At 44.0% G+C, this 25,714-nt stretch overlaps 1 protein-coding gene across 2 annotated transcripts in view; it reads left to right on the forward strand.

Annotated features, from left to right (window-relative positions):
- The first annotated feature begins 226 nt into the window (after positions 1–226).
- HGFAC (HGF activator) overlaps positions 227–25,714 on the forward strand; it is a 69,532-nt gene continuing 44,044 nt past the window's right edge. Inside the window, exons 1-3 of one of the 2 annotated variants that reach the window (XM_075857450.1) lie at positions 227–426; positions 7,130–7,214; positions 24,595–24,694. In XM_075857450.1, coding sequence (XP_075713565.1) covers positions 355–426; positions 7,130–7,214; positions 24,595–24,694 — 257 coding nt within the window. In that variant the 5' untranslated portion in view covers positions 227–354. Of the gene's footprint in view, positions 427–2,704; positions 2,803–7,129; positions 7,215–24,594; positions 24,695–25,714 lie in introns of those variants that run through there. The other variant, XM_075857461.1, reaches the window with a different exon arrangement.

Genomic DNA, 25,714 nt, shown 5'->3' on the forward strand with positions numbered 1-25,714 from the left:
TTTAACTCTTGAGTGACCGCAGCAGTCCACAAGATTCCACACAACTCAATGTATTTATTTGGAATTCAGCCATAGCTCAATAGTTAAAATCAATCATGTAACACTATAAAAAGTCTCAGTGTAGCGCTGGCCTTAGTTGTTTTTTGCACTGCTCACAATATTTCCCACCAGATCAGTGGTTAATAATTAAATGCAAATTTTTTTCCCTTTGCCTTTCATGTGCTCAGAGAGGGAACAGCAGGAAATCACAGCTGCTTGCAAAACACCAAGATGACCATTTGACCATCAGCCTTGTATTTACTTTAGCTGAACCCAACAGCAAACGCTGTCACTTACAGGAGGCGAGGACACAGCATGGAGGCTGCCGGCCACTTCACGTGGCTCTGTCTCTTGCTGTTTGACGTTGGCCAGATCTACAGTGCAGTGGTGAGTGCATGGAGTTATGTTCTCTATATATTATTCCTGGGGTCTTGGCCCGTCGTGGCGGTAAAACATAGGGACGTTAATTTTTTGTATTTTGTAGACCATATTATTCCTAACTCTTTCATGCCTGGAATGTTTTATAAATCTTCGTGATAAAACTTCAAAAGACAAAATTTCATGTTTTAAAATTCTGCGTTGTAAAGTTGAACGTTTTACATATATTGTTAAATCCTACTTCCAAAATGTTTTCAATTATTTTTTATTTTTTTTAAATCTCATATTAGGAACAATGGGCAAAACTAGGAATAAAATAGAGATTCCCCTTGTTATCTGTACTAAATACAGTTGGTTCAAAAAGAAAATGTACCCCATAAATGAATCATCTAGTGAGTATCCGGTGTATAGTGATGACAAATATGCGCATATTGTAAAACATCTGATGTCTCTTTCGTCTGAGAACAAAGGTCCCATTTTAGTTTAAGTGCATTTCCTTCCCCCAGTGTATGTGGCCTCTGCAAATGCAAATTTTCGTATACAGGCAAAAATTACAGCAGCTAGGCCCAAAGTGGGCCAGGCAAAAAGTGGGTTGCAAGGAATGACTTTTCTATCTTTGATATGATATGTATGCAGGCAACATGTCATATGTATGGCCTGGGGGAGGTGTACGCTTGAATTTTTAAAACTTATATTCTGTAACCCAATGCAGGCGTAATAGCTGGATTCGGGTAATGACCGTGCACGTGGGTGTGGGCACTATGATCAAATAGAGAATATGATTCAGGTTTCCCCCCCACACACACACATGGTTACACCATTAAAGTCCGGGTCACACAGGTTATTGAAGTTTATGGTGCAATTTTTGTTAAAATTGAGACATATTCCCTCTATATGCCTTCCCTAGAGCCTGCAGCACCCAGGGCCAAAAAAATTGAAAAAAACAAAAATACATTGAGGGTGATTAAGAACGGCGTTTGCAACACCGTCCAATCTAAGGCCTTATTCACACGAAAAAACGCAGTTGTGTCATCAGTGTTTTTCTTCGTGGCTGCGTGATTTTCACGCATATGCCATCCTTATGACACGCGGTTTTGATGTTTAGAAAAAGAAATTAAGGAGGTGCTTTTATTTTTTCCTTCATTTCTTTATCTACTGTTGTGTGAATCACGCGCGACACATAGAAGTGCTACGCGTGATTTTCACGCACCCATTGACTTCAATGGGTGCGTGATGTGCGAAAAACGGCCATGTCGTAAGTTTTACGCAGCGGACACAGGCTGCGTGAAAATCACGGACTGTCTGAACGGCCCCATTGACTAACATAGGTCCGTGCGACGCGCGTGATTTTCACGTGCTTATCACGGACGTGAAACACGTTCGTGTGAATAAGGCCTAAAGAGCATTGGAGTGAGTTTCGTCCAATTTATCTCTAGCCGTTCGTGGGCCAGAAAGGGAAATCTACACCAACTGTAAACTGGCGTAGATTTCCGCTATAATTTACACCAGATTCTGTTGTAATTTATAATGAATTTGTTTGGTTGTGAATGGACTTAAGGTAAACCCCACACACTATTTATTTATTTATTTAGTTTCAGAGGTGGTGTAAAACGGCAAAGGTCGCAAATTATTGGCGTGCACCATAATTTGCGGCTTTTTAACACCATCATTTTTGCATACGTCCGTTGATTAATTCTTTGGAGAACCTCATTCTCCTATTGACTACTAGTGCATCTGGCCTCACGTCACAAAAACCTGACCTAAATGCGAAAGTTGTTTTCCAACTTCTACAAATAGAGTTCTATGGGCATAAAATATAAAACTTTTCAATACACTCATTTTATAAAGTCTCCACTAATCCCGTGCTGCTGGTCTGCTGCTCCATGGTGACAAGTCTCTGTGATGTCATGTAGAATTGTCAACAAGTGACGGCGAGGATAGCCGTGATCAGTGATGGAAGGACAGCAGGGAGTCAGACAGTCTCTGTGATGTCATGTAGAATTGTCAACAAGGAACGGCGAGGATAGCCGGGATCAGTGATGTAAGGACAGCAGGGAGTCAGACAGTCTCTGTGATGTCATGTAGAATTGTCAAGAAGTGACGGTGAGGATAGCCGTGATCAGTGATGTAAGGACAGCAGGGAGTCAGACAGTCTCTGTGATGTCATGTAGAATTGTCAACAAGGAACGGCGAGGATAGCCGGGATCAGTGATGTAAGGACAGCAGGGAGTCAGACAGTCTCTGTGATATCATGTAGAATTGTCAACAAGGAACGGCGAGGATAGCCGGGATCAGTGATGTAAGGACAGCAGGGAGTCAGACAGTCTCTGTGATGTCATGTAGAATTGTCAACAAGGAACGGCGAGGATAGCCGGGATCAGTGATGTGGAAACAGCAGGGAGTCAGACAGTCTATAGAAAAGTTTATTATTTTAGCATTTTTATAACCACAGAACATGTTTTGTAAAAGTAGGAAAACCCCCTTATGAAACAAAAAACCTTAGGACTTTAATTGACATTCAGTGGGTGTGAAGTTGTCTAATATGTTTCACAATAAAAAGGATGATACACATATTCTCACGTGGCACAAGTAAAAATAGGAATGCAATAAAAACAAACAAAAAAGCAAATCTAGACTTTCCTCTCATGGTGCCAATTTCTACATTTCAATAAACTCTTTCCTCGGGCTCCTTTTAATCAAAAAGTTATTTTTTTTTAATGGCCCTTATACTACAAGTGTCTATTATCTAGTTACAAGTATTATATTCTTTTCAAGATGAAATCGACTTGGAGAAAGACATTGCAATTCCATTTTACTCCTCGCTCTTCACCTTTTAAAGGGGCTCTCCACTCAGCAGGTAATGGCAAAATCAGGGGCGTAGCTAAAGGCTCATGGGCCCGGGTGCAAGAATTCAGCTTGGGCCCCCCTACCCCTCCCCAGCACCACCATCATCATCAGACCCCTTCGCGCTCCTATGCCCAGACGCCTTGCCCAACAGCCCCCATAGTATAATGCCCCCACACAGTTAATGCTCCCATAGCTGCCCCCACACAGTATAATGCCCCATAACGTATACTGCCCCCCCATAATAGCCCCATACCGTATAATGCTCCCCATATCAGCCCCCCATACAGTATAATGCCCCCCCCCGCAATATCAGCCCCCCCATACAGTATAATGCCCCCATATGTGCATAATTACTTACCTATCCCCGTTCCCACGTCGAGTTGAGGATCCTTCGCCTCCTCCGTTGTGTACTATGAGTGACTCAGCACAGGCAGGCGCGATGATGTCGCTACATCCCGCCTGCCTGCGTTGAGCCGCTCACGGCACAGGGAATGCTGGATCAAGGAGATGTCAGCTCCTTGCTCCAGCATTGATTGGAACCGGGACCTCGGTGAGTGACTCATGAACCCCCAGGGGGACGCGACCCACAGTGTAGGGATGTCACGATACCAAAATTTGGACTTCGATACCGATACTTCCTTTACTTTGCCAACAGTAATAAAAAATTAAAAAAAAGTTCTTCCATTTTCTGATGTGAGGCACGAGGTGTGATGAATTTTGAATGTGCCTCACATTAATAGTAATTAACCTCATCATGTTTCTCAGTCATAATGGGTTAATGTGTAAGGTACATGATGGGGTTAATTACTATTAATGTGAGGCACATGGAGGTTAAATTCATCATCGCACCTTGTGCCTCACAATTAGGCCCCATGCACACGACCGTAAATAACCTCCATTCACTTTCATTGAGCGCGGACACATTTCCGTAGCGCTACGGATGGGTGTCCGTGCCGTAGAAATATTCCGGAAATTATGGAACATGTCCGTCCTTTTGCATTTTGCGGGCCGTTCTCCCATACTTTGTATGGGAGCACAGCCAGAAAATGCGGGTGGCAGTCGGCGGCCGGCCGTGCCCGCAATCGCGGGCCCTGATTGCGGGCACGGTCGTGTGAATGGGGCCTAAGTGATAGAAAGCAATTTTTATTTTATTTTTTTTACAGAGTACACATCATAAATGATGCAAAAAAATAGTTGTGCAGGTTATTACGGGCGCGCCAATACCGATTATGTGTATGTTTTATGTATTGAGACTTATTTTAATGTTTATTATAAAAAAGGTGTATGTATATTTTTTTTATTTAACATTACTTTGTTTTGTTTTTATTTTATTTTTAAACTTCAATGTACTGGCCTATAGCTATAAGCCAGTACATTAGCCTGTGTACGGATAGTACACAGGCAGTTGTTAAGACATACCTCAGTATGCCCTAACAGGAAATATGGTAGGACAGCCCTGGGGTCCTTCAACAGACCCTGGGCTGTCTGCCCATATATGGTATGTCCCTTAATCGCGTCACAGGAATTCCCTGTGACGCGATCCAGGGGAATCCCCCCTGCTCATTTTCCCCTGAATGCTGCAGTCAGCTTTGATCGCAGCATTCAGGAGAATAGCGGCGGAGATGAGCGGTTTCTCTGATCTCCGCCGTTATAGAGCGGGGCTGCAGCTGTGTAATACAGCCATTGCCCCGCTCCTGATATAAGTGCGAGCGTGGTCAGCATGAGGAAATGAGGCCGGCGCTGCACTAATGAGCGGCGGTTCAGGCATTGAGGACAGAACATGGGGGTGTTTTGTAGCGCGCCCACCATGTTCTGTCTTCAGTGCCGACGCTCATTAGTGCAGCGCCGGCTGCATCACATCATCCTGACGGCGCGCACATGTCAGGACTCAGGAGCGGGGCAGTGACTGTATTACACAGCCGCAGCCCCGCTCTCATACACTCATGTGTACTATACTGTATTGTGCAGTTTGCGGTGGAAGAGGGGGGGCTGCGATTTAACGCTCCCCCCCTCTCCACCGCATACAACACAATACATTACAAGGCATCACATACATTACATTACATTACATTACAATACATAACGTTACAACACAATACATTACATTACACTGCAGCTTACCTGGAGCCCTCCGCACCGACTCTTCTGCTCTGTCTGGAAGCCGTGTCACGTGACAACACGGTCACATGGTACACTAAGTGTACCATGTGACCGTAACCCGGAAGTGCCGGCTTCACGGCACAGAGGATTTAGTTAGAAAACATGCTGTATGGCAACGGGGGCCCGTGGGCCCCCCAGGCTTAGGGGCCCGGTCGCAAATGCGACCGCTGCGACCCCTATAGCTACGCCACTGGGCAAAATATCTCAGCGGTGGAACACCCACTGATGCAATAAAGGGGCAGTGGCGCTCTGTGGAAAGTGTGGCTCCATCACCGTGTCCAGTGTTGCTTCGGACTGCCAACCACTGAGCAAGTAATGGTATATTCTAGCAATATGCCATCGCTTGTGGAGATGGGAAAAGTTCTTAAACTTGACCCCTTGGCACCGCAGCCATATTTTAGTTTTTGTCTTCCAGAAGCCGTAACATGTATCGCAGTGTATTGAATTTTTTAGTGGCTCCTATAAAGCCCTGCCTCTAGCAGAATGATATCAGACCTGGGGGCCTTCATTTGATCCTCAGGCTGCCATGACAACCATTGGCCCCCCATAACCGCCGATGGGGGAGGCCGATGGCCTGACAGAGAGAGCTGCCCTCCTCTTTCTAACTGTTTAGATGCTGCGGTCACTATTGACTGCAGCATCAAAGTGAATAAACGTTCAGGATTGGAGTTCACTCTGATCTCAGCCATTAGTGTGAGGTTTTTCAGCATTCCACATGATCTTTTAGAGTTGGGGTCCCCTGCACAAGATCCCCCTCTATGAGCCAAAATGGAGTACTGCCATGTTAGGCTATGTTCACACGGGGTCTTTTGCCGAGTTTTTTGACGCGGAAACCGCGTCGCAAAACTCGGCAGAAACGGCCCAAGAACGCCTCCCATTGATTTCAATGGGAGGCGTCGGCGTCTTTTTCCCGCGAGCAGTAAAACTGCCTCGCGGGAAAAAGAAGCGACATGCCCTATCTTCGGGCGCTTCCGCGTCTGACCTCCCATTGACTTCAATGGGAGGCAGGAGAAAGCGTGTTTTATGCCCGCGGCGCTCAATGGCCGCGGGCGAAAAACGGCGCGATAATTGCTATTCACACGGAGTATTTTGGGGGAGGAATATCTGCCTCAAAATTCCGTTTGGAGCTTTGAGGCAGATATTCCTCCCCCAAAATACTCCGTGTGAACTTAGCCTTAGAGTGGCCGGCATATAATACGGCATCTGACCTATGAATCAAGCTGAGTTGGGCGGACAGAAACCTGAGAGGAGCCGCCCATCAAACGCTTCTCACTAGGGGCACCTGTCACCATACCATGCTGCCCGCGGTTAAGACCTACTGACAGGTTCCTTTAAAGATTTGATCTCAACTATAATGACCAGTCTAATATAACGTTCCCTCCTCTCCTCATGACGCTGCCATTGTCTTCACCAGTATAATGACTTGAGTGGCCCGCTCACTTCTTCCAAGTAGATTAGCACACTCATCTGCTGAAATACTCTGTGCTGTGTGAAGTCCTGTTCCTTACAATACCCAACTTTCAGTCCATTTTCTCCATTTTTCTATGCATCTAATTACATTGACACTGCCCCGTCACACAGTCCTGTCCTCACCAACACACCATACGAGTTTACAGGTCACTGCCTCCTGCTGCTTGGAACATTTCAGTGATGTGACTGGGGACTAGTTGTGGCGTATACTTACATTTATGTTATTATATTTTAGCACAGACCTGGGTATGACCACCACAAGGAGCATGGGATCTTCTCACCTATTAAACGAATGCTGAATATTACAAACAGGATACGAGGTAAGACTCTCATCATTTCAAAATAAATTATTATAAATTATTTGGGCTTATTTATGAAATGAGTCAAATTTCCAATGCGCCTTACAAAAAGAATCCCGTAATGGGTAGCTATGGACAAAAGCTTTATCTTCAAGGGTCGAGACGTGTCCGCATAAGAGGCACCAGGGGTCTGCTCATGTAACAGGGGGTTATGTTTCATAGAAGACGTTTCTATGCATTTTGTTTTTGTCTCGCATATTATCAGATATATTTATGTCCCTAGAATTACCCAGATTTTTATTATTCACCATGTGGATGATATAATCTCTGCATATCTCCTGGCTATCTATGTAATAATCCTATAACACAAAGTGATGTCATATTGCTAGGATATGCTATCACTTTGCGATCGGTGGAGGTCCAACTGCCAGAACCCCACCGATCCTGAGATTGAAAGAACGGTGAGGCAGTACCCTGAACAACCGATATGCTGGGAGTGCTGCCGTACAAGAAAAAAATTAGAAGGGGATGCAGCGCTACATCAAACCCCACCCATTGCTCGGACCCCCACTAATCGCAAAGTAATGGCATATCCTAGCGATATTCCATTATTTTTTGGGATGGGAATAATCCTTTAAGATTATGTTGAACTGGTTGCATAGGAGAGAGGGGGACTCGCTGCAAAAATTAAATATTGCCGGGTTTTGCCACCCTTATGTTTCTGTTCCTCTCCACACCCTTTGGGTGATCCATGGGCCAATTTCCTACCCCCTTGTTTGCTAACAATGCAGTATCTCTGGAGAGCTGGTTCTCGCAAAATGGATGACACCGACCAGGGCTGAGCCCCCTCTCTCCGTGAAGCATGGTCTTCTGCCATGGTACGTACAACCTTGGCAGGGATCTACTCTACATTATAGGGGGAAGTAAAAAAATAAAAAGGGCTTTCTCTTTGGTTCTCAACATAAGTTTCTAACTCTAAGCCAAGTGCCCTAAGACTGTCAACCCCACACCTCGTGTGTCTGCCGCCCTTCCCTTTACATCCCCTTGGAAAAACCAAAGATTAAACGTGCTGTAGGGGGCCATCAAATGATAAAGGATAAGGGCCCCAATAAGGGCATAGAACTTCCTTAGCCTTTCACAGAATTTTTTCTGGATCTCTATTAAAGGCTTGGGGAGGGCTCGATGGTATGTATTACTCGGAACAGAAAAAAAAATTACATAAAAGAAAGGCTTCAGAAGTGTGAATGATGGCAGATGATGTAGGGAAGAGTATGGAAGGATCTGGGTGAATTAGACTGCAATTCAGACAGGTTCCTCCTGAAATACACTGTTGTAATGGGAAGAGACAGCTCCGTAATAGGACAAGAGTACAAAGTAATAGGTTTGTCACGGTTACTTATCGAGAAAGTTGGGAAGGTGTCGGCACGGCTTTGATTCTCTATAATGTCTGTCTCTTTCATGTGCTCGTTGAGATAATGTTGTCATAGGAGCAAAAGTAGCCGTTAGCTTGACGCTATTACTGAGATACACAGAGAAGCTATAAGAAATTTATAATGCTGAATAAATACAGAAAATATCATATACTGGAGGAAAACATCAAGGGTATGTTTACACAGGTCAGATGCGCAGCGGAAAAGTCCCCAGTGTATCCCATGTAAAACCGGCAGGGAATTCCGACTGAAAGTCTGCACCAAATTGTGGTGCAGATGTTTGGCCAGATTTGCTGCTGCAGAAAACAGAGCTGAGAGGATGTGCACATGTTCTGGATAGATGGAGGGTGGGCTCTAGAATCATTTCCTCTGGGGGGCCCAAAGAACCCCATCCCGATAGTGCCCTATGGTGATTTTATGAGAGATTCTCCTTTAAATAAAATATTCCATCCAGTCGTCGCAATCTGTACCATGAATGGGCTATGCCATGAGCATAACTATTAGGGTAAGTTCACACGCAGCGTAAATACTTCAGATTTTCTGTACCGAATTTAGTGGATGAGATTTGAACAAATGCCATCCACATGTGACACCGCAAAAATTACAACTCAGAAAAAATAATAATCTTATACTTACCCAGAATTTTGTACTTCTTTGTCCAGGCCGGCCTCCTGTAATGACGTTTCATCCAATGTGACCACTGTAGCCAATCACAGGCTGCAGCAGTCACATGGGATGAAACGTCATCCCAGAAGGCCGGCCTTCAGGACGGCAGAGGGATACATCGCAATGGCCACGTAAGTATTTTTTTACGTCCAGTTTTCCGCAGTGGACGTTCTGGGCGAAAAACTGCACAACAATTTGGTGCGTTTTTTTGGCCAGAATTCCCTGTTGCCGCCAGGGCAGATATGTTGTGTACTTTCATGCAGCTTATCTACCCCGCTTGAAGATAGCCGTAGGGTAAGGCTGGGTTCACACAACCTATTTTCAGACGTAATGGAGGCGTTTTACGCCACGAATTACGTCTGAAAAAACAGCTCCAATACGTCGGCAAACATCTGCCCATTACTTTCAATGGGCTTTACGATGTACTGTGCCGACGACCTGTCATTTTACGCGTGGCTGTCAAAAGACGGCACGTAAAATTACAGCCTCGTCAAAAGAAGTGCAGGACACTTCTTGGGACGTAATTGGAGCCGTTTTTCATTGACTCCAATGAAGAACAGCTCCAAATTACGTCCGTAAAAGACGCCCCGCAAAATGCGAGCAGATACAATTATGTCTGAAATTCAGGAGCTGTTTTTTTCTGAAAACCGCTCCGTAATTTCAGACGTAATTGCAGTTATCATGTGCACATACCCCAACAGGCATAGTACTTGCTATGAAGCAAGACAGAGGACAGAGCAATGAGAATGATAACCTTTCCCTTTCTTGAACATACTTGCTGCTGATTTTGGTCCTTGCCACTCGCTATGGCACTAGGGATTAAGAAGTAAGAACTGTTCTTTTTGTTGCAAACATGGGGTTAAATCTTCCCGAGTGCTTAAATCAAGGATCATCAGCTTGATGAACATCCCATTCCAAAACCATGTGTGTTAATATTGGGTTGGTCCCCCTTTTTTGCCTATACCAGCCTCCACTCTCCTGACAAGACTTTCCACAATATTTTACCGTGTGTCTGTGGGAATTTGTGTCCATTCAACCCAAAGAGTATTTGTCAAGTCAGACAATAATTTTAGAGGAGAGGGTCTGGCTGACAACCTCATCCAGCAGCTTTGGAAATAATTGGAACACCGATTGAGTTCAGGACTGTGCAATCCAGATAGTGAGACGTGATTCATCCGTTCAGAGAACATGTTTTTACTGCTCCGGAGTCCAGTGACGACCTGCTTTACACCACTCCAGCTGACGCTTGGCATTGTGCATTGTGATATTAGGCTTATGTGCAGCGACCATGGAAATCCATTTCATGAAGCTCCGAATGCACAGCTCATGTGCTAATGTTAATTCTAGCGCTAGTGTAGAAGTATAGATCTCTGTAGTGAGCAATACAACAGTATAGGAGACCTTTTTACACGTCACGTGCTTCGGCACACGTTGGGCGCGCTCCGTGAGTTTGCGTGGTCTACCACTTTGTGGCTGACCTGTTTTTCCTTCTAGGCGCTTTCACTTCACACTAAGGCTGGATTCACACAAGCATGTCCGGTCCGTAAAGGATGGAACGTATTTTGGCGCAAGTCCCGGACCGAACCCACTGCAGGGAGCCGGCCTCCTAGCATCATACTTATGTACGACGCTAGGAGTCCCTGCCTCTCCGTGGAACTACTGTCCGGTACTGAAAACATGATTACAGTACGGGACAGTTGTCCCGCAGCGAGGCAGGGACTCCTAGCGTCGTACATAACTATGATACTAAGAGCCCGGCTCCCTGCACTGTGTTCGGTCCGGTACTTGCGGCTGAAATACGTTCCATCCTTTACAGACCGAACATGCTCGTGTGAATCCAGCCTAATAGCACTTAGGGTATGTTCACACGCCCTATTTACGGATATAATTCAGGCGCTTTACGCCTCGAATTACACCCTAAAATACGGCTCCAAACCGTCTACAAACATCTGCCCATTAAATTCAATGGGTCTTACGGTGTCCTGTGCAGATGGGCTTTTTTTTTTTACGCGCCGCTGTCAAAAGATGGTACGTAAAAAGACGCCCGCCTCAATGAAGTGCATGTCACTTCTTGGGATGTAATTGGAGCAGTTTTTCAATGACTCCAATGAAAACCAGCTCCAATTACGCTCGTAAAAGACGCCGCGAAAAACGCGTGCACTTGTAAAAACTTCTGAAATTCAGGAGCTGTTTTCGCCTGAAAACCGCTCCGTAATTTCAGACGTAATTGGCGTTGCCGTGTGAACATCCCCTTACAGGTGACCGGGGCAGATCAGAAATGTCACAAAATGACTTCTGGCAAATGTGAATGACAATTCCACGTTTAACCCTTTGCCTGCCAAGGACGTATCTCATGCGTACTGGTATGAAGGCATTTCAGTAGCCAAGGATATATCTGATATGTCCCTCCTACTAACGGCTGTCACTCAGGCTGGATCACAGCTAGACCTGATATACAGGGCTTCCTGAAAAGCTAAGAATAGTATCTGGAGCTAGAGCAGTTTGAAGTAAGTGCTGAATATACTTGTAGCTCTCGCGTCCACCTGTGCTTCTAATGGTTGCAGTTCCGTGTGACATCTGTGTTTTTTACGCGTGTATGTCACGCATTTTTTACGTCCGCAAAAAAAAAAAGGTGTCCCCCCCCCCCCCCTCTCATCATCATTTCTTTCATGGACATCCGTGTGCTGTCTATTTTTTTTTCCATGCACTCATTGACTTCAATGGGCTGCGTGGTGCGCAAAAACACACCAAAATAGGACATGCAGTGAGTTTTACGCAACGGACACACACTGCGGGAAAAACAATGCATGTCTGAATAGCCCCATTGATTTTCATAGGTCCGTGTGGTGTCCGTGAAAAAAAAATGGACAGCACACGGACGGTAAATACGCTCGTGTGAATAAGGCCTTCTTTTAGGAAACGTCCAATATTTATTATGTTCAGAAATGACCGGAGTCCCTGGGCTGGTAGCTGGTGTAGATTTCACTCTCTGGCGCACAGACGGCCTGAGATGCGCCTAATTTATTCAAACAAACACATCTTAATAATAAACCCATGGAGAGATTTTTATTTATTTTTTTGCCACAATAGAAATGATTTTTTTTTTCTCCCACAGCTGAATTATCAGATTGCTCCGGCTTATAAAATAAGTAATTCCCATGATGGGTCTGTATTAGTGTATTGCTGGTTATGCAGCACTTTAATATATAAACGTAGGTTAAGGGAAGGTGAACCGCCACATACAGTGCACATATAGATGTTCTAGGGTAAACCTCTACGTCTAATGTCCTTGTATTATCTCTAGGGTTGTTACAGTGACTTGTACATGCACCATTTTTACTTTAATCCTGAGTACTTCTATTTTTACATTGTTTTATATAAAAGCATTATTGTCCGCGCAAGAAGATTTTATTCATTCGTTTTTACCCTCCTAAGGAGGACCTGTCCCCTCTCCTGAAATGTCTGCTTTGGTAAATACTGTATTCCCCATGAAATAACAATTCTGGAGCATTTTCTTTTTTTTTAGGACTCTGCATTGTGATGTTCCTCTGTTATTCCTCCTGGAAATGTATGAATAAATTGTCAACTGGGTGCTTCCATTCTCCTTGTCAAGGTTGTGTCTCCATAGATAGTCTGATACCTCCTGATTGGACATCGTCAGTTGTAGGGGCACACCACATTGACAAAGGGAATGGTAACGCCCAGTTGTTGGTGTGGCGAGGACTGGATAATGGAGGCTTCATGGCAATCATCATCCTATAATTCAACTGTGTATCCAATTAGCTTAGTCCTGTTGGATTTACTATGTGCAAAACTTTGATTAACCACTTCCCTCCCCCACCACATAAATTAACAGACTAATGGCATGGTACCTGTGTCAGAAGGCCATAATTGACATGCTATGTCAGGCCCCATGCACACGACCGTGTCCATAATTAGGTCAGTTATTACGGGCACGGCCGGCTGCGGACAGTCATCCGCATTTGCGGACCGTGCTCCCATTATAAAGTATGGGTCCGTAAAATAAAAAAAATAGGATATGCTTTATTTTTTATGAAAGGGTTCTATGGCACTGACACCATCCTGTCGATATACGGGAAGGTGTCCGACGGCCATAGAAATGAATGGGTCCATAATTACGGACCGTAATTACGGACAAATTTGACGGTCGTGTGCATGGGGCCTTAGACGGCACTGTCCGCTCCTGCACACAGTGCCATCTGCAGGATCAGACTCTCACACTGACCGCCCGATCCTCTACTGTGACAGGGAATTGAAATAATCCGTTCCTGGTCACAAATAAAACCCATGAACACAGAGCTCATATTGAGTCATTGCTTCTGCATTTGGGCGGTTGCAATGTAAGCCAGTGACCTCAGTATTGATTGATGTCACAGGGATTCCCCGTGCAGAGAGGGCTTGTAAGCATGCAGAGGAGACACAATCTGTGTCTTCTGTGCATGTCTGCTTACAAATCACTGGTAACATAATGGCCTGTGAGGGTATGTTCACACGGCTTATTTTCGGACGTTTTTCGGGCCGTAAACGCCCGAAAAGTCTGAAGCAGAACGCCTCCAAACATCTGGCCATTGATTTCAATGGGAAAAACGGCGTTCTGTTCCGATGGGCCGTTTTTTACTTGGTCGCTTTGAAAAACGGCCGCGTAAAAAAACGGCCACGAAAAAGAAGTGCAGGACACTTCTTGGGAAGTTTTTGGAGGCGTTTTTCATTGACTATTGAAAACAGCGCCAAAAACGTCTGTGAAAATCGCGTGTGGCTTAAAAAACTTCTGAAAATCAGGAGCTGTTTCCCTTGAAAACTGCTCCATATTTTTAGACTTTTTGAGTTTGCATGTGAACATACCCTTACCATTAGATCACTGATATCCGTGATCTGTATTGGGGGATAGCAAGGGACACCTAGATAAAGTTTTCCCCGCTAGCCGGTGCCAATAGAGTAAACAATTATTAATTGATTAAAATTAAATACAATAAAAAATAAAAAACAAAAAGTAAAATGAAGGAAAAAAGTAAAAAAATAAAAAAGTCCTCTTCCCTAAAATAACTGCACTCTTCTCCAATCCCACACGCGCCAATGTTCGACATTCTGCATTACATAAATGAGTATTGCATGGGGGCAGGTGCTCAGGCATTAATACATTCCTGTCAGGCAGAATGTATGTTACGCCAAGCATAAAATAATTCGCCCCTTCACTAAAGTATCACCCACGTACAGATGCTGCATCTACAGCGGAGAGAAATACATCTAAAGATAAAATAGGGTTTTTGTTCTCGGCGCTATAGCGGCATCGTACGTTACACAATGTACACATATTCAACACCACTACGCATGGGAGAATTCAAGGATTCATTTTTGGGATAATTATTATTCATTAAATAACCTTCAAACTGAGCATTAAAAATTGGGAAAAACAATTTTTTCCTCTTTCTGACAAAATTCATTACGATCCGCTCCCATTTTAAACGATAAGAAAGCCCTGTGTGTCCTGCAAAAAAATAAGTAAAACATTTTGGGGGAGAGTAAGAAACGAAAAAAAAATTCACCTTGTTCACACAATGCAGATTTGCTGCAGTTTTTGCATGTATTTTTTTTAAGCCAACACCAGGAATAGAACAAAAACAGAAGTAATGTTTGTCTGCTTATGGGTCTGCTTTCCTGGATCAAATTCTGGTTTTGGCTTAAGGAATGCATGCAAAATCTGCAGCAAATCTGCACTGTGTGAACAAGGCTTTAAAATGCAGCTGTACAAAAGGTGGAATTTTTGCTCTGGGTAAGAAGGTCCTGAAAGGGTTAAACACTGTGTATATTGGGTCATCTAGAAAATGTAATAACGTGTCTCCTGTTAGTATCCGTTTCAAAACCAAGATGTCTTAGTCTTTATGGAACCTGTAAAAACAGAGGGACTAACGCCAGTGTGTACACCGCCTTCATTGTGGAGGTTCCCTGCTAGTACCGAAATATAAAATCTTCTGAAATGAAAGAACTTGCTAATACCGCACCTGATAGGCCGCGTTCAGACGCTTTCATTGCTTGCATTTTTTTCAATTCTTGACTTTATTTTCAAGATCTCTGTTTGCTGTCAATTAATAGGGACATTTTTGTTAAGGCTTCGTTCACATATGCTTTTGGTGTTTCCGTTGCTCTGCTCAGGATCCATTTCATGACGGACTTCAACATGCCCAATGCAACCCATTGATGTTAAAGGGTTCTGTCTGGTATCCGTCATGGTGTCCGTTGTTTTCTCTGACAAAATAGCGCAGCATGCTGTGCTAATATGTCCAGCTTTTTTTTTTCCTACCACAAATGCGCAGATGTGAACAGAGCCTAAGAATTTGTGAGATCAACAGTCTGAACTCCATTGGTACTTTTTTCCTGCGCTGATACATTGTAGCAAACTATCAGAAGACCTATTCGTGCTCTTGATATATTTATTTCTGTAACTTATATATTGCAGACATATTCCACAGCGCTTTATAGGGTTTCGTAGTTTTTAACGGAATCAATAGCGCAGTCGACTGCACTATAGATTCCGTTAAAACAACGGAACCCGTTCACAACGGTGACAAACCGAAACCTTTAGCAATGTATCCGTCACCACTGATATCAATGGTGGGGAAACGGAAGCTTAGGTTTCAGTGTGCCTTTCCGTTGAGAGGTTAACACAATGGAAACCTCCGACAGAACCCCTCAGCGGAAGGGCAACATTGATGTGAACAGACCCTCACTTGTTTATATTTATCTGTTAACCCCTTTAGGACGCAGCTTGTTTTGGCCTTGTGGCATAGCCGATTTTTTTTTCAAATCTGACGTGTCACTTTATGTGGTAATAACTCTGGAATGCTTTTACCTATCCAAGCGATTCTGAGATTGTTTTCTCGTGACATATTGTACTTTATGATAGTGGAAAAATTTGGTCGATACATTCAATATTTATTCGTGAAAAGCACCAAAATTTAGAGAAAATTTGCAATAATGTGCATTTTTCTCATTTTGATTGTTTCTGCTTGTATAACAGATAGTTAGTTATACCACACAAAATAGTTACTAGTTAACATTTCCTATATGTCTACTTTATATTTGCATCGTTTTTTGAACGTCCTTTTATTTTTCTAGGACATTACAAGGGTTAGAACTTTAGCAGCAATTTCTCACATTTTCAAGAAAATTTCAAAAGGCTATTTTTTCAGGGACCAGTTCAGTTCTGAAGTGGCTTTGAGGGCCTTATATATTAGAATCCCCCAATAAATCACCCCATTTTAAAAACTGCACCTCTCAAAGTATTCAAAACAGCATTCAGAAAGTATTTGAACCCTTTAGGCGTTTCACAGGAAATAAAGCAATGTAGAGGGGAAATTTACAAATTTCTCTTATTTATTTATTTTTGCCGAAATTCATTCGTAATAAAAAAAATTGTGTAACACAGAAGGTTTTACCAGAGAAATACAACTCAATATTTATGGCCCAGGTCCTGTAGTTTTTAGGAATATCCCACATGTGGCCCTAGTGTCCTAATGGACCGAAACACCGGCCTCAGAAGCAAAGGAGCACCTAGAGGATTTTGGGGCCTGCTTATTTTTAGATTATATTTTAGGCACCATGTCGAGTTTGAAGAGGTCTTGTAGTGCCAAAACAGTGGAAACCCCCCAAAAGTGACCCCATTTTGGAAACTAGACCCCTCAAGGAATTTATCTAGGGGTATAGTTAGCATTTTGACCCCACACGTATTTTGCTATATTTATTGGAGTTAGTCTGTGAAAATGAAAATCTACTTTTTTTTCTGAAATAACATACAGTTTTAATATTTACAAGGAATAAAGAAGAAAATGCACCCCAACATTTGTAAAGCATCTTCTCCCAATTACGGAAATACCCCATATGTGGTAATAAACTGCTGTTTGGACCCACGGCAGTGCTCAGAAGGGAGGGAGCGCCATTTGGATTTTGGAGCGCAGATTTTGCTGGATTGATTTTTAGTGCCGTGTCGCGATTCCAACCCCCTGGAGGGAACAAAATTGTGGAAACACCCCAAAAGTGACCCCATTTTGGAAACTACTCCTCAAGGAATTTTTCTAGGGGTTTAGTAAGCATTTATACCTCACAGGTCTTTTGCAGAATTTAGTAGAATTAGGCCGTGAAAATGAATATAAACATTTTTGTCCACTAAAATGTTGAATTTTTTTCATTTTCACAAGGGATAAAGGAGAAAAAGCCGCCCTAAATTTGTAGCGCAATCTCTCCTGAGTACGACAATACCCCACATGTGGTAATAATTTATTTTTTTAATAGAAATTAATTAACCTTTGCAGGACTGATCCTTTTTTCCTTTTCCATTTTAGTTTTTCACTCCCCGCCTTCCAAACGCCATAACTTTTTTTTATTTTTCCATGAATTGAGCGGTGTGAGGGCTTATTTTTGGCAGGACGAGCTGTAGTTTTTATTGGTACCCTTTTTTGGTACATGTACATTTTTGATCACTTTTTATTACATTTTATTTAGAGTTTTGGTGGCCAAAAACAGTGATTTTTGGCGTTTTAAATTCTTTATTTCTTACGGCGTTCATAATGCGCTATAAATGACAATTTAACTTTATTCTGCGGGTCGGTACTATTACTGCGATACCATATGTATATAGTTTTTTTATGTTTTGCAGCGTTTGCACAATAAAATCACTTCTTTATAAAATAATTTATTTTCTGTGTCACCATATTCTGAGAGCCGTAACTTTTTTTATTTTTCAGTCGAAAAAGCGGTGTAAGGGCTTGTTTTTTGCGGGACGGGTTGTAGTTTTTATTGATACTATTTTCGGGTACATGCGACTTTTCGATCACTTTTTATTCTATATTTTGGGAGAAGTGGTGACCAAAAAATAGTGCTTCTGGCATTGTTTTTAGTTTTTTTTTTTTTTGCAGCGTTCACCGTGCGGTAAAAATAACATTATAGTTTTATAGATTTGGTCGTTACGAACGCGGTGATACCAAATATGTGTACTGTTTTTTAACGGTTGAATTTTTTCCCTTTAATAAGAGACTTATTATAGGAAAAAAAAATCTTTTATTTTTACACTTTTGTAAAACATTTTTATTAACTTTTTTTTCTTTACTTTTGACAGTTTCTTTTTTTGACCTGCAGCTCTGATCGCTGCTAGAATACATTACACTACCTAGGTAGTGTAACGTATTCCAATTGTCAGTGTGACGTCACAGTCACTCTGACAGTTGGTCTACGAGGATCAGCAGAGGCTGATCCTCATAGGCTTCCATACATGGCAGACCCGGAGGCCGTTGCCTGGCCCCCGGGTGCCATCACAAGCATCAGCACAATTGCATGGGGGCTGCTGATGTGCTACAAACCCTGTACATGCGGAGATCGCAATCGAGCCCCGCATGTAACTGGTTAATTGACGAAATTAGGGACAGCTGACCTCCTGGTTCCCGATGCACACTGTCGCCGACACTGTCACAGACACTGTCATCGACAGTGTGCATCGCGAACGGCAGTGACGTCCTGTCACTCTTACAGGAAGTCCATCAGGAGGCTGATCCTGATAGGCTTCCGTACATGGCAGACACGGAGGCCATTACTTGGCCTCCGATCGCCATGCTAGCCATCTGCAAACCTCACGATTTCATCGTGAGGTCTGCCGATGAGCTAGAAACCCCTGAATGCGGTGATTTCTATAGATCGCAATCAAGGGGTTAATTGCTGAAATCAGCGGAAATAAGCCGCTGATCGGCATACAGTGGAGTGTCAGCTGTCAGGGACAGCTGGCCTCCCGGTTCCACGCAGTAACTATGTCCCTGTGCCTTAAGACACTGGCCACATGGACGTACAGTTGCGTCCTGGTGCGCCTAGGGGTTAAAGTGAGAATAACAATAAACAAACAACTCAATATTTACAAATAAACATTTGATCCATGGGTCTGTCATTTTCCTGTTTACGATCAACTTTTTGTGCAGCAGCAACCACAACCTCCCAGACACTGATCAGAGAGGTGCACTGTTTTCCTTCACAGTAAGGGTATGTGCACACGACCTCTTTTCAGGCATAATGGAGGCGTTTTACACCTCGAATTACACCTGAAAAGACGGCTCCAATACGTCGGCAAACATCTGCCCATTGCTTGCAATGGGTCTTACGATGTTCTGTGCAGACGAGCTGTCATTTTACGGATTTTGTTAATCGTGTGAACACACCCTAAATCTTCCGTTTTTTTTTTAGTTAGACAGTTATTATATACATGATTAGAAATTGTTCTAAGTTTTTTTTACATTTTTTCAGAAGTCAGGATATATTATAAATTAGATTCTAATTTATAACATTTCCCTGTGTTGGTCACTAGAGGGAGCAATTCCCAAAATTGCAGCATTGGCATGTGTTAAAGGGAATGTGTCGCTAGAAAAAAAATAATTTTTTTTCTTTAGTTAAACAGTTAGTGTATAAATGATTAAACATTGTTCGAATTTTTTACATTTTTTCACGAGTCAGGAAATATTATAAATTAGATTCTAATTTATAACATTTCCCAGTGCTGGTCACTAGATGGAGCAATTCCCAAAATTGCAGAATTGGCATGTGGTAAAGCAACCACATTGCTTTATGCTGCAAATTTGATGTAAACACACACGCTCTAGTGAGCTCACAGAATCCCCCCTCCTTTATCCTGGCTAGTGCCAGGAGAAAGGAGGGGGTTGAATGTTCAAACCTCCTACACTGTGTGCCGCCATTTTTTGAGCGAATACACCGTGTAGTAGGCTTACATACAGGGGTAATCACACACTAAAACACGTACATACACAGAAATAACTTACCTGTTCCTGCCGCCGCCGCTGCCTCTGGTCCGTCTGCTCCCTCCACTTGCTTCTAATCATATGTCCGGAAGCCGCGACCGGAAGTAGTCATCTTACTGTCCAGCCGCGGCTTCCGGTCCACAAGAAAATGGCGCCGGATGTCGCTCGGCCGAAGACCTTCCATTTGGACTGTGTGCATGCCCCGTTCCCACACAGGCGGCGTACGCTATAGTGGATGGAACGGCTCCCGTTTGCATTCTCTATGGGGATGTATGTGCCGTATTCCATCTCTGTATGTGTCGTTAATCGACACATACAGAGATTAAAAAAAAAATGGCAGCCCCCATAGTGGAGAAAAAGTTAGAAAAAAAAAAAAAGTAAAACACAAACACGCAAATAAATACAATTTATTTTAATAAAACACTAAAAGCAAATTGCTATAAATTATTTTATTTTTTTCGCGACACCTTTCCTTTAATAAGGGCCCACAAGTTCTCAATAGGGTTTAGGTCAGATGAGGAAGGGGTCATGTCATTTTTCTTTCATCTTTAGGGTATGTTCACACGGCCAAATTTCAGACGTATACGAGGCGTATTATGCCTCGTTTTACGTCTGAAAATACGGCTCCAATACGTCGGCAAACATCTGCCCATTCATTTGAATGGGTTTGCCGACGTACTGTGCAGATGACCTGTTATTTACGCGTCGTCGTTTGACAGCTGTCAAACGACGACGCGTAAAATTACAGCCTCGTCAAAAGAAGTGCAGGACACTTCTTTGGACGTTTTTGGAGCTGTTTTCTCATAGACTCCAATGAAAACAGCTCCAAAAACGGACGTAAAAAACGGCGCGAAAAACGCCGCGAAAAATGCGAGTTGGTAAAAAAACGTCTGAAAAGCAGGGTCTGTTTTCCCTTGAAAACAGCTCTGGATTTTCAGACGTTTTTGTTGACTACGTGTGAACATACCCTTAAGGCCTTTATTGGCTCGCCATGCAGTGGAGTACTTCCATGCATGCGATGGTGCATTGTCCTACATAAAAATCATGATTTTCTTGGAAGATGCAGACTTTTCCCTGTACCACTGCTTGATGAAAGTGTCTTCTAAAAACTGGCGGTAGGTTTGGGAGTTGAATTTAAGTCCATCTTCAACACCACAAGGTCCAACTAGCTCATCTTTAATAATACCAGCCCATAGCAGTACCCCACCTCCACCTTGCTGGCATCTGAGTCGAAGTGGAGCTCTGTGCCCCTTACTGATCCAGCCACGGGCCCATCCATCTGGTACGTCAAGAGTCACTCTCATCTCATCAGTCCATAAAACCTTTAAAAATCTGTCTTCAGATATTTCTTGGTCCAGTCTTGACGTTTCATCTTCTGGGTCTTGCTCAGTGGTGGTCGGGTTTCAGGCTTCCTTACCTTGGCCATGTCTCTGAGCACTGAACACCTTGTACTTCTGGACACTCCAGCGAGGTTGCAGTTCTAGAATATGACAGCACTGGAGGATAACGGGTTCCTGGTCGCTTCACGTTTTGATTCTTCTCAAATATTTGGCAGTTAATTTGCGTTTTTCTTTTCTCAACACATTTCTTGCGACTCTGTTGACTATTTGCAACGAAACATTTGATGGTTTTGTGATCACGCCCCAATATCTTAGCAATTTCAAGAGTGCTGCAACTCTCTGAAAGACTTTTAACAAGGATATAGGCATATCTCCCAACCGTCCCGGATCCGGCGGGACAGTCCCGGTTTCTCACCGATGTCCCGGGCGGTCTGCAAAATGTTCCGCTGGGCGATGCAGCTGTATCAAAATAGCTGATAGCTGCTGACGGGCGCCCTGCACGCCAGACGACTGCAGCAGCGATCAGGATCAGAAGAAGGCAGGAGTCTTGCGGCGGTGTTCTGACTGGAATCGATGCCGGTCTACTCCCGGGCCAGTATCGACACCGAGGACGCCACTGCAAGACTCCTGCCTTCATCTGACGGCGAGTGACGTCAAAGCAGAGCGGAGAGTGGCAGCAGTAGGCTACCTCTATCGCTCTCCGCTCTGGCGGCATTGTGGCACAAAGTATAAGGGGTTTGTGTGGCACTATGTACAAGGGGGGAGGGGGGTTGTGTGCCACTATGTACAAGGGGGAAGGGTGGTTGTGTGGTGCTATGTACGAGGGGGGACGGGTTGTGTGTGGATCTATGTGCAGGGGGGCTGTGTGTGGAGCTATGTGCAGGGGGGCTGTGTGTGGAGCTATGTGCAGGGGGGCTGTGTGTGGCGCTATGTGCAGGGGTCTGTGTGTGTGGATCTATGTGCAGGGGTCTGTGTGTGTGGATCTATGTGCAGGGGTCTGTGTGTGTGGATCTATGTGCAGGGGTCTGTGTGTGTGGAGCTATGTGCAGGGGTCTGTGTGTGTGGAGCTATGTGCAGGGGTCTGTGTGTGTGGAGCTATGTGCAGGGGGGCTGCGTGTGGCGCTATGTGCAGGGGGGCTGCGTGTGGCGCTATGTGCAGGGGGGCTGCGTGTGGCGCTATGTGCAGGGGGGCTGCGTGTGGCGCAATGTGCAGGGGGGCTGCGTGTGGCGCTATGTGCAGGGGGGCTGCGTGTGGCGCTATGTGCAGGGGGCTGCGTGTGGCGCTATGTGCAGGGGGGCTGCGTGTGGCGCTATGTGCGAGGGGGCTGCGTGTGGCGCTATGTGCAGGGGGGCTGCGTGTGGCGCTATGTGCAGGGGGGCTGCGTGTGGCGCTATGTGCAGGGGGGCTGCGTGTGGCGCTATCTGCAGGGGGCTGTGTGTGGATCTACAGCGGGCTGTGTGTGGATCTACAGGGGGGCTCTGTGTGGATCTACAGGGGGGCTGTGTGTGGCGCTATCTACAGGGGGGCTGTATCTGGAGCTATCTACAGGGGGGCTGTATCTGGAGCTATCTACAGGGGGGCTGTGTCTGGTGCTATCTACAGGGGGCTGTGTGTGGAGCGATCTACAGGGGGGCTCTGGTGGATGATTTTTCCATTGACCGGTAGCAGAGTTACACAACTGGAAAAAAAAAATCCCCATCATGTAACTCTGCTACCTGTCAATTGAAAAGTCATCAACCACAGGGTCTCCCTCTTGACTTTCATTGTTCTCAGCCTTTTGGTTTGTCCTGCAGCTGCTGCCGCCGTGATGAGCATATGTTAGACCCAAGATAGGAAAAGTAACATAAAGACGGTATAACCTAATCCATAATATTGGTTATATCCATAGTTTTTTTTTGTAAGTCTAGAGATCCGCAGTGAGACTATGATCTCATTATTTGAAGAAGGATCTGGCCGTGATTTGATGGGTTTATGCGGGATATTGGGCGTGGTTAGGGGCGTGGCTTAAAATGTCCCTCTTTTCCGAATTCAAAAGTTGGGAGGTATGGATATAGGGTCTTGATCTCCTTGTGCCACAGCCTCCCTTATTACACAAAAACACATCACCTGATAGGCTTCATCCAATCAGCAGTTAAGTTTATACAGCTTGCAATTGGAAAATATGAATAAAAATGATATGGTCAAAAAGCTCACCTAATAATTGTGCACACGGTGTAGAGTGAGATAACTGAAGCTTAGTTACAGATATACAGAGCAGAGTTTGTCATGTGGCACAGCCCAGCCTTATGTTTTGATGGGTTATAAGATGTTTTACATTACAGCTAACCTACTGAGTTATTACAATGCACACACCTGAAATACCCCAAATACTACTGCACATATATGCTTCTATTCATGATGTTCTCAGTGCGTATTCATATGTATACATTCAGTGCTGGTTTTTGTAGTATTGTCCGGTCCGTATTTCACACCGAATAACCACCTCTGTCGCCTGAGATAATCCAGGAAATCAACAAAAGGGTTCTACAGATCGCCACAAGACTGCCCACTAACACAGATAAGACGAAGATTTATAAAATCAATTCGCTTACCGTGTTATTGCGGAGGTGATCAAATTCCTTCAGTGGGCAACTTTGAGTCCTCTGTTTCACCCTGTGATTGTCGACTGTCCGGATTTTGATTTTTCCTCGAGTGAGGTCCCGGGTTTCGGCACCAAATGTCAGGTCCGTATTTCACACCGAATAACCACCTCTGTAAATTGAAAGCTGAAGGCATGCCTGGAGAGAAGTACACCACACAAATGTCTGAGGTACAGCTTCAATGTCAGCCAGGAGGAACTGAACTTTATTCTGAACAAAGAAACACACACAGAGAAGACACATGCCCCTCCCTATAGATGTGTGACTTGCTTAAATTCTATTCGCTCCCCAGCTGTAACTTTTCCTATACATTCTTCTGCACACTCCTCTTTGCATTCCAGGGGGCGGTGTCTTCCATAGGTGTGTCCGACATGAACAAAGAACTTGTTATATATATCAGTATATTACACAAAGAACTGAAATGTATATACATATGTGTGAGGATAATATTTTTCAGACAATATACATAGTAATGATCCCTGACAGTATTTACAGAATTGTTTCCACTTGTCTCCAGCTCTAACTGAAGATGGAAGACAATGCAAGATTCCATTTATGCTGCGAGGAAGTTTACAATTCTCCTGTGTAGGTCGGCGGTTCCTGAAAACCAAGAAGTGGTATGTAAATATTCTCAATTCAAAGTCCGTAAAAACTTTTCTCATGAAAAACATTTTTACCTACCTACGATCACTAGATTGGGAGCCCCGAGTCCCCCATTCCTCATCACCAGCATGTCGGCGGGATAGAGTAGCAGTAGAGCATGCACGCTGCCACTCCATACAACTCTATGGGGGATATGGAAACAGCTGAGTGAAAGCGCTTAGCAGCTTATATATCCCCCATAAGGTGCAGTCACACGTGGCGTACTTTGTATTTCCGCAGTGTAAGAATATATTGCAGAAAACTTTACAATGTAGGCCTATGAGCAAAAATATTCTGCAACGCAAGAACTAGAGAAATCTGTGTGAGTTGCAGAATATTTTTCCCATAGGCCTACATTGTAGTTTCCACAGCATATTTTTCCGCTGTGGAAATACAATACAAAGTACGCCACGTGTGAGCGCGCCCATAGGTTTGCATGGATTACCAGCTTCTATACTTGACTGCTGCTCTATACCCAGCAATGGTTCCACCAGCGATCTAACATTTATCCCCAGTCTTGTTGATAGATGATAAATGTTGTTAGTGGGAAATTCCCTTTAAAGGTCTTTTCAGAGAGCAACCCCTTTACTGTGCCAAATGTAAGGAAATTAAAGTATTTCAAATATACTTAGATTTGGACCCCCCCCCCCCCCCAGTCCTCCAGTAGTGATGTCCTTTAAGATGTCACATGGCAGCCAAACATGGACTGGCCATACGTCTGTTCTTTATACATTTCCTACCAATAGGATTTGGCTAAAAACTGCATTGAATAGAAGCCGGCTGATCAACATGGGTTTAGTTTCTTCAGCGATCAGCTATTATGGCTGGGGGAAGCTCTGTCTGGCCACTCATATAAAATTATAAAGTGGCATTGCAATGAACGGCCATCCATATAATCCAGAGTGGGAGACCCTCTGACCCCCTTCATGATGTCTATATACCCTAGAAGAACCTATGGACAGAGGTTGTCTTCATGAGGCAAGCCCCTTAAAAAC

This window comes from Rhinoderma darwinii, chromosome 1 (assembly GCF_050947455.1).
Source record: "Rhinoderma darwinii isolate aRhiDar2 chromosome 1, aRhiDar2.hap1, whole genome shotgun sequence".
Classification (NCBI taxonomy): Eukaryota; Metazoa; Chordata; class Amphibia; order Anura; family Rhinodermatidae; genus Rhinoderma; species Rhinoderma darwinii.